Raw genomic sequence first — 8,563 nt, forward strand, 5'->3', positions numbered from 1 at the left:
AGGGTCGAAAAATTATATTATAGAAATCACAAACGGAATGACAAACATATATACCCTTCTCACGGAGGTGAAGGGTATAAAAAAACTTTCTTTTGTGTACATGCTTTAATATCTCACTGATGTATTTTTAAGATAATCATGAATCAATCTTCTCGACTATATTTATATTTTAATAAAATATACTACGAGCAGTAGTTTATTCTAAAGAAACAAAGATCTCACTTTCTTTTAAGAATTTTTAAAGTGAACAGTACAATTTTTTTCAAGAATTATTTTAAAATTTAAAAAAAAAATCTATTTAATAACAAAAACCCAAATTAAATATGTTGTTAAATAATTTAAACGAATTGTGTATTCAGAGAAGTCGTTATGTGAACTTCCTAACACGTAACACCAACGAGAATTTAAGCGAATTGGATGAAGTTGGTGAAACAAAATTTGCTTTAAATCACACAGATTGTCAAATATTTTTAAAAAAGAAATGTCACGATATAGAAGTGTTAAGAGTGCAGGGTGATATGAAAGATGATTACTTACAGGCGGAGTATTTTAAATTTAAAGTGAAACCTTTTAGAAATTTAAACAAATTAATCTTTTATCAAATGGTGGTGACAAATGAAAATTTGCTGGTGTTAAGCAAAAATTGTTTGCAATTAAAGAGTTTACATTTGTTGAAATGTTTCTGTGAAGATTTTCAAACTCTGATGCCGGGTGTTAATATAAATATTGATAGTATTTGCAAAATTACACAATTACAGGAATTAAAATTTGAACCCGATACAAAGCCGGGTTGCATAAAGAAATTGAAAGTACAATATGTGAAATATGTTTTAAATAATGCTGTGAACTTGACAAGTTTAAGTTTTAAAAATTTCACCATAGTTTGTGAGAAGGAGGAGGACAAAACCACTAGAACCTATATACCCGATATTGTTTGGCAGTTACAGACTTTTAATATTGGCATTTTAAACTATGATATTTGGTGCACATTTACCGGTTATCTGAAATGTTGTCCACAATTGCGCAAACTGATCATACACATCAACGATAGTAATATAGTGTTAAATCTCAAACTAATCGATATTTTGAGCACATATTGTATCAACTTAAAAACTTTATGTTTGGAAGGTTGCAAACTGGATATCAAGGATTTCTTACCTTTACAGGGATTAAAAGAACTAACTCTTACTTCGTGTAGTGGTTTGAGTTTTGAAAATTTACAGCAATTATTGGGTGGTCTCAGGCTAAAGCAATTTAAATTGAACAATACTCCCGTGAATAAAATTTACAATTACATTTATATAGCACCCTCCCTGGAATCGATAACCATAGATACTTTTCAGTTTACAGCAATATCTGAAATATTTCAAAATTCTCTTAACAACTTTGCCGCACTACACACCTTGAACTGGCTTAATGGTGATATAGCTCATAATTGGTTACGTGATAAATGTCCTCAGATACAAAAGTTAAAACTAACCAATCCCTATAGCTTACCACGTATTATCTTATCTATGACTTCCCTGAAAGAACTAACATTTACTACTTGTCATGGTCTCAACTGGAATCTTTTGAAAATGCTTATTCGTGATATGTCTTTGAAATGTTTAAATATTGCTGTCAATGATGTAATGATCGAAAATAATGGAATTCCTCAAAATTGTTTTAGAGTTACGACAACGTTGGAGTTAATAAAGATGCCCTTTGAAATATTTGTTATTGGTTTAACACATTGGCTAGATGTTTTAGATGTTAATGAACAGTTGGGGTTTCTTGTTTATGGCGGTGTTGGTGATATATTAAATTTTAGACTACTGAGTATGTTGCTATCGGTGAATGCTGTGCGAAAGCGATGTAATCGTATAAAAATTTGCGGTTTTAAAATGGGTAAGAAGTTACAGTTAGAAGTTAAGTTGTTTATTAAAAAAGTTTTTTTCTTTTTCAAAGTTAAAACATGTTAACTGGAAATCTTGATGTGATTGATTATGTTGTTTTTTGAGTTTAAAATCTGCCTTAAAACAGATATCGCTAAAAAAGTGGTGGGTCCGGTTTTAACGGATTCTCTTCGACTCTACTTGACTGTACGCGCGTAGTGAACTACCACGTTAACCAATCAAAGACCTCTTGATTGATGTTATGTTTACATTCCTAAGCTAATACGATATGTTTTCTGGTGTCCCAGTATAAAAGAGGACTAGGTTTCATTATGAAAGTTTGGTTCAAACATGAATTTATCCTCATGAAAAATGATTCCTAAAAAACATATTTATGTAGAATTTCATCACTAATAGTTTTAAGTAAGTTTTGTAGTTAAAGCTTTAGAAGGGGTCCTTAGTACCTTGGAAGCTTAATAGTAACTAAATTAAATAGTATAATTTCTTGGTGCAAAATTTGATCATGATTAATACAAATATTTATAAGAATTTATGCAAAATTCTGGGAGATACCATTCTGATACAGAATCCTTACTAATCGATCGATTTAAACCATGCAATATTTTGATGTTTTATAAACTGAATGCCACAACATTATAGGAGTTATAAACTAGCCCAGCAAAAAAAAAAAGAACTCCCAAAGAAGCGAAAAAGAAGTAGAATTTACACCTTGGAAGTACTGAAAAAAACCTGAAGAAGTGATAATTTTAATACAGGCTTGTCATAGGAAGGATGTTCTTTTTATTTAAATCCAAATTCCTTACATCTGATGTTATTCTCAGGAAGTAAATCTTATATTTTTCTTTTATCAATCAAACCCAAAATAAAATGGATTTAGTTAAAAAAAATTTCAGTACAAAAGAAATATATCTTAAATTTTAAACAAAATTTTATTCTTCTGCGGCAGAAGGTAAACAAATTCACTTAGTGATACTTTTGAAGTGGTGATAAATGTTATTCTTTGGGAAGTACATCGTTCTAGTTTTCCTGGGAAGTATAATAATAATTCAAAAAAATGCCATAAAAAGAATGTTCCCCTATAAACATCAGGGGGATATTTTGACCTTATATGTATAAGTAGTGCAGGCGCGGATCCACGGGGAAAAAGTAAAATTTCCGCCCAAAGTCGAAAATTTTTCATACTAAATATTTTCAATTCCAAACAAACCTTATCTATAAAGAATATTTGTGTAAAATGTAAAAAAAATATTTACTGAGTACTTATATAATTGTTCAATGTTCAGAAACTCAGTTTCCTGGACGTAATTCCTAAGAATTTTACAATCAGTCAGGGATGTTAATTTCGGCAAATGTCATTTCCGAGATACTTAGATCTAACTTCGACGTATGCCTGTCTGTGGCAAAGAAAGTGTCCTACTTGCTCAGACTTGCTCATTTTAAGAAGATTTCTTGTTCTCATCAGGGTCACCCCATAGCACCTTTGTGGTTGTACCCATTACCGTTTCATTATTCCAAAAGGACTTATTGGATTCTCTTATCCATATTTTTAATTCAGCTTTTGTTGAGCCGAATGGTTTAGCGTTTCTCTGGTAAACTACTTCGAGCTCTTTGCGCTTTAAAGCTATTACATTCGCCCTATCGTTACCGACTAATCCCGAGTGGCCTGCTAAGTACCCTTATGATGTAAACTAAAGGCCTGTACAAGTCAACAAATAATGTGACAAATTGTTAAAAAATTTCGTGTGCGCACGATATTTAAAAATTTGTCTCATTTTTGTTCTCTTGTGCAGGGCTTTAATGTAAACTTTAACTCTGGCAGATTACTAACTATAGCTTTCTTAAAATCCAATACTTTCTTAGATTTAATTCTATCCCCTGATATCGCCCTAATTGCCTTCTGGCGCTGTAGGCGCCATATTTATTCTAATTCAATTTACACATTTTACGTTTTTGCTCGGACTTCTGTCTGGAAGCTTGTGGTATGATTGGGTAAACGATAGTATATTTGTGTTTCTGGGTCTTCAATATAGAACCCTTATCTGCCAATTTAAAGCCATCCACGTAACAATGGATTTCTACTGGTATTTGCTCTAGTTTACCGCTTGACCAAGACGTTCTATCTGGGATCAGCGTTTCAAAGTTTCCAACATATTTTGGGTCTGGTATGCGATCAGACAAGTCTGATAATTGTGTATAACCTTCCAATGTGTCCAGGTAGCATTGATAAAGTCTCCTATAATCGCTTTTGGCCAGTTCGCCTAAAGTTAAGAACCGTTCAGGTGTAAGCGCCGCCTCATATTTTAAATATGTTTCAATGGGTGGAATATCTAGCAACGCTTCTAGAGCTTTCTCAGCTCTTCTAGGGATTGGATAAGAGTATAATTGTACACGTTATTGAAAGCGCCTTCGTTGCCAATGCCTACTGCCAGTGTATACAGTTTTCTATCGGAGGATTAACATATGACAATTTCGTTTAAATAGGGTTTCCACTGGGTCTTTAAAAATCTAGAAATTGGTCCCTAATAAATCCCATTTCAAAAGTCATATACATATGTATATAGGTCATATTAAGTATTAATTTAGTTTTAAAATATTAAATTTTTAACCAATAAATCTCTTTTCTTTTCAGAACTTAAAGACTTTGAACGTAACACAATTTTTAGAGAAATTGTACGTTTGCATATGAATACCAGTCACTATAGAGACAGGAAAATGCCTTTTACTTTGGAATTCTAAAAATGTATTACTTTGGTGAAATAAAGAATTGACAAAAAAAACTAACATATGTATTTCCTAGATTTCTTTTACTTTCAAAAAAAAAAAATCCTATGTACTATGTGACAAAAATTTATGATTTTAAATTTAATTTTATCTACGAAAAAAAGTTCTTGACATTATCTCGTGATTGGAATTATTGAAATACAATGTACTACACACATCGTATAAAATAAAAACATGTCCAAAAACCCACTTGTTTTAGAAATCATAAATAAAATTGTAAATATTTTTTTTATTTTTTGGAAATTTGCATACAACAATTATTAACAATGAATTGTATTAAAAATAGAATACAAATTGTAAAATAGTAGACGAAATGAAAAGTGTACTACAAAGAATAAAACATAAAAATAAGACCTATTTAAAAACCATTTAATATAAACTAAAACTCTACTTGCTACTTCTTTAGTCACAAATTATAAATCTGGAATCTACTGTTTACATTATGCATTACCAATAGCCAATAAAATGGTTAGTGTAATGTATAAATTGGACAAAAATTATAGATGTGAACGTATCATCCATTGTCAAACAAACTCTTGGGAATATTTAAGAACTTTTGATCGCCAATTATTATATAAAGAACAAAATTTTTCAAAAATTAACTTTCAGAAAGGAATGACAAACAATCTCCCAAGTCTAAAATACCTCTCTTTTCTGAAATCTATGGTAGAGCATAAAAAAGTGTGTAAACAGTAATACAAAAATATAAATATATAAAAACAAGTAAGAAGTTATAGTCGGGCGAGGCCGACCATATAATACCCTACACCCGTATACAAATAAAATGTGATTTAGTTTTTATAAAAGAGCATTAAAGTTGAATTGTACCTTGCCTCAGACATACTAAAGGCATTTACTGTTTAAAAAACTGTGGATATTTAAGTAAAATTTTGATGGGGACTTTTTAAAAGGGCTAAGGTCAAATGAGGCCCTATAATTATAAAGTTTATCAGGATCATCAAGGCTATTATAGAACTTGGTTTTAAAGCTTTTTGTCAAGATACGAGTATATTAAACATAATTATGTACTTAAAAGCCCTATTTGGCGGGATCAGTTCAATGGGGCCTAGGTGAAATAATGGACCGATGTTAACTATTTTCAATAAGCTTCGTCTATCGTACCATAAAAGATCATTTGCCAAATTTCATTAAATTATATCCAAAATTGCGACCTGTAGTTTGATTATAATGTTTACAAGCCCTATTCGGTACAGTTGTATGGAGGCTAAGTGAAATAATGGACCGATCTTAACCATATTCAATAGGCCTGTAGTTTGATTACAAGGTTTACATGAACGGACAGACCGACATAGCTAAACCGACTCAGAAAATCATTCTGAGCCGATTGGTATACTTTAAGGTGGGTATAGGACCAAATATTGTGCATTACAAACATCAGCACAAACCCAATATACCCTCCCCACTAAAGTGGTGTAGGGTATAATAAATAAAAAATATATAGAGGAGCCACGCGAACATTTTTTTTATAATTTTTAGAGTCAATAGCAGAGACTACATGGTTGAACAAAACTAAACCGAAATGAACTATAATAACAACAAGAAAATAAACAACAAAAAGTAGGATGTATGCAAATGATTGTAACTACTGCTTTTAATCTCGATGTGTGGTGGTGTATCATGGTTAAAATACGTGAGTACCCCGACATAAACACATACATTATACGTTACATTCATATTTAAGAATGTAAGAGCATGACGACGACTACTACTTACTTGTAGATTAAAAGTCTGTTTGACTGGTGGCTAGATGGATTATATAGTCTGAACGTATGTTCAATAGTAGGTTAGACTTGCATTGTACAAAAAAAAAAAGAAAAACAAAACTTTGTATTATTACCCTAGCAAGATTTTGGAAGTATATTTGGTTAAAGATCCTTTTTGAAATGTCTTATAAGTTTTTTTTCTAATTTTGAATACAATTTCGTATGTATTTTACAAAGACTTCTCTGATTTAAAGAAGATGTGTTCAAACTTAGCTGGGACTTTAAAAAATGTGCTCTTTAGATAAAACTATAAGTTTTTATTTTCGTTTCGAATAGTTGAGATGCTACTTTGATTCGTTATAACTGGTTATTCGTTATAACTGCATGTTTTACTTAAGAGAACTTTTACTGTAAAATAGTACATTCTATTCTAAACTTAATCAATGCACTATGGAACGAAAGTACAACAGTCGGAAGTTTATTTGCGAAAAAAATCGCCAATTACTTAAAAGATTACACTGACTAAATTCCTTAATATTTTTTGATAATACTCGTAAAAGATTCTCTTACAATTTCGAAGGCCTCGAGAGAATGGTCTTAAAGGCCCTTTACACGGTCAAACTTTACGTACGTAAAGTTTAATGAAAAAGTCGCGATCCTGGATAAATTAAGATCATATATATATGCCTACTTTTCGGCATTTTAATTTCTTTTAACTGAACCACTCGGCAAGATTTTAAGAAGATCAATGATTGATACAATTGGAAGATCTAAAATTGTTCCTTATGTAATTGTTTTCGTTTGTAATGAAACTAAACTGACTCAAAAACGATTCAAAAATGAGTCGAAACTGATTAGAAATGGGGCTCAGAAAAGATTCTTTTAAAAGAGCTAGCAAAACATTTTGTGTGGCCTAAAATGAGTTGATATAATTCTCATTTCGTTTATAAAATTAAATGTATAAATATTTGAATTTGTGTGATATTTATAAAGTCGATTTTCTGTCAAGGAAATTGAAATTATATTATGTTTTAATTATACAATTTTTATATGTTTAATTATCCTCTACGGAAGATAATTAGGCGACTAATCACTAAACTAAGTCTTAATAATTCGAATTAATGTTTAAAATCTGATTTATTTGAAAAAATAATAACAAAATGTATACCAATCATAAATAGGTTATCCAGGTGATTGGAATATGATTGTTTAAAAATTTAGTTTGTTGTTAAATTTCGCGCAGTCGGAAGATCAAAAACTGTTTTCTGTTGTATTGTATTTGTCTGTAACAAACATAAAAATTACTCAGAAAAGACTCAAAAACAACTATAATATGATTCGGAAATAACGCAAAAACGACCAGTTATTTGGCTCATAAATAACTCGAAAAAGATTAAAAAATGAGTCATAGTTGTTCAGAAGTGGGGCTCATAAATGACTCATTTGGAAGAGTCGCGGGTAGGGTAACATTTTCTCCCGACGAATGTATCATTTATGATCAGAAAATGAGCGTATATATAATCATTTTAATCGTGCAGAAGAGTCATAAATGACTCGAATGTGATCAAAAACATCAAAAAATTCTAGCTGGGAAATTAGGAAAGAAAAGCTTTTCAAAATCTTCTTAGTCCTATAGTGCACTTATTTCACACAAAAGAAACGGACAAACCGACACGTACACTACAGTTTAACCAATATGCACAAACAGTCACATAAGATTTCAATTTCTGTCTGTGGACGCCTGCTGTAAGTCAAACCGTCCAGACATGAATCAGTGGTACAACAAAATGCACACAAAAATTAATACACTCACTCGAATTGCTTGCAATACATTTTCTATAAACAAAAATAAATATTTACTGCAACCAAAAATAAGTTAAAAAAACACAAAATAACGAGACAACAGAAAGAAAAAATACAAAATATTGGATAAAATAAACTCACACGGCAACGTTGTACGTTGTGAAACTAACAAACCGGACGAAATGAAACTAAAAACGAAACGAATGAAAACAACAACCAGAACAGTCAGATAGACGGACAGACAGATGGATGGAGGGAGGGACAGACATTCAGACCAACGTAGTAGACATACCAGACAGTCTGACGCTGTTGGAGCCCACAGTGTACGACGTCTATAAATATTTTTTTTTTAACTTTTTT

At 31.1% G+C, this 8,563-nt stretch overlaps 1 protein-coding gene across 1 annotated transcript; it reads left to right on the plus strand.

The window, feature by feature from the left end:
* The first annotated feature begins 243 nt into the window (after window positions 1-243).
* On the plus strand, window positions 244-4,666 carry LOC124420301. The gene is made up of 2 exons (XM_046952630.1): window positions 244-1,887; window positions 4,525-4,666. The coding sequence occupies exons 1-2, from the start codon at window positions 324-326 to the stop codon at window positions 4,629-4,631; spliced, it is 1,671 nt and encodes a 556-aa protein (XP_046808586.1). The 5' UTR covers window positions 244-323; the 3' UTR covers window positions 4,632-4,666.
* Window positions 4,667-8,563: the final 3,897 nt, after the last annotated feature.

This window comes from Lucilia cuprina, chromosome 5 (assembly GCF_022045245.1).
Source record: "Lucilia cuprina isolate Lc7/37 chromosome 5, ASM2204524v1, whole genome shotgun sequence".
Lineage (NCBI taxonomy): Eukaryota > Metazoa > Arthropoda > Insecta > Diptera > Calliphoridae > Lucilia > Lucilia cuprina.

What these genes read in the sequence shown, in the direction of transcription:
- LOC124420301 (XM_046952630.1), top strand. Translation starts at nt 324, where the DNA reads ATGTTGTTAAATAATTTAAACGAATTGTGTATTCAGAGAAGTCGTTAT. An exon ending in AATTTGCGGTTTTAAAATGG is followed by an intron (nt 1,888 to 4,524) that starts GTAAGAAGTTAC and finishes TTTTCTTTTCAG; the next exon opens with AACTTAAAGACTTTGAACGT.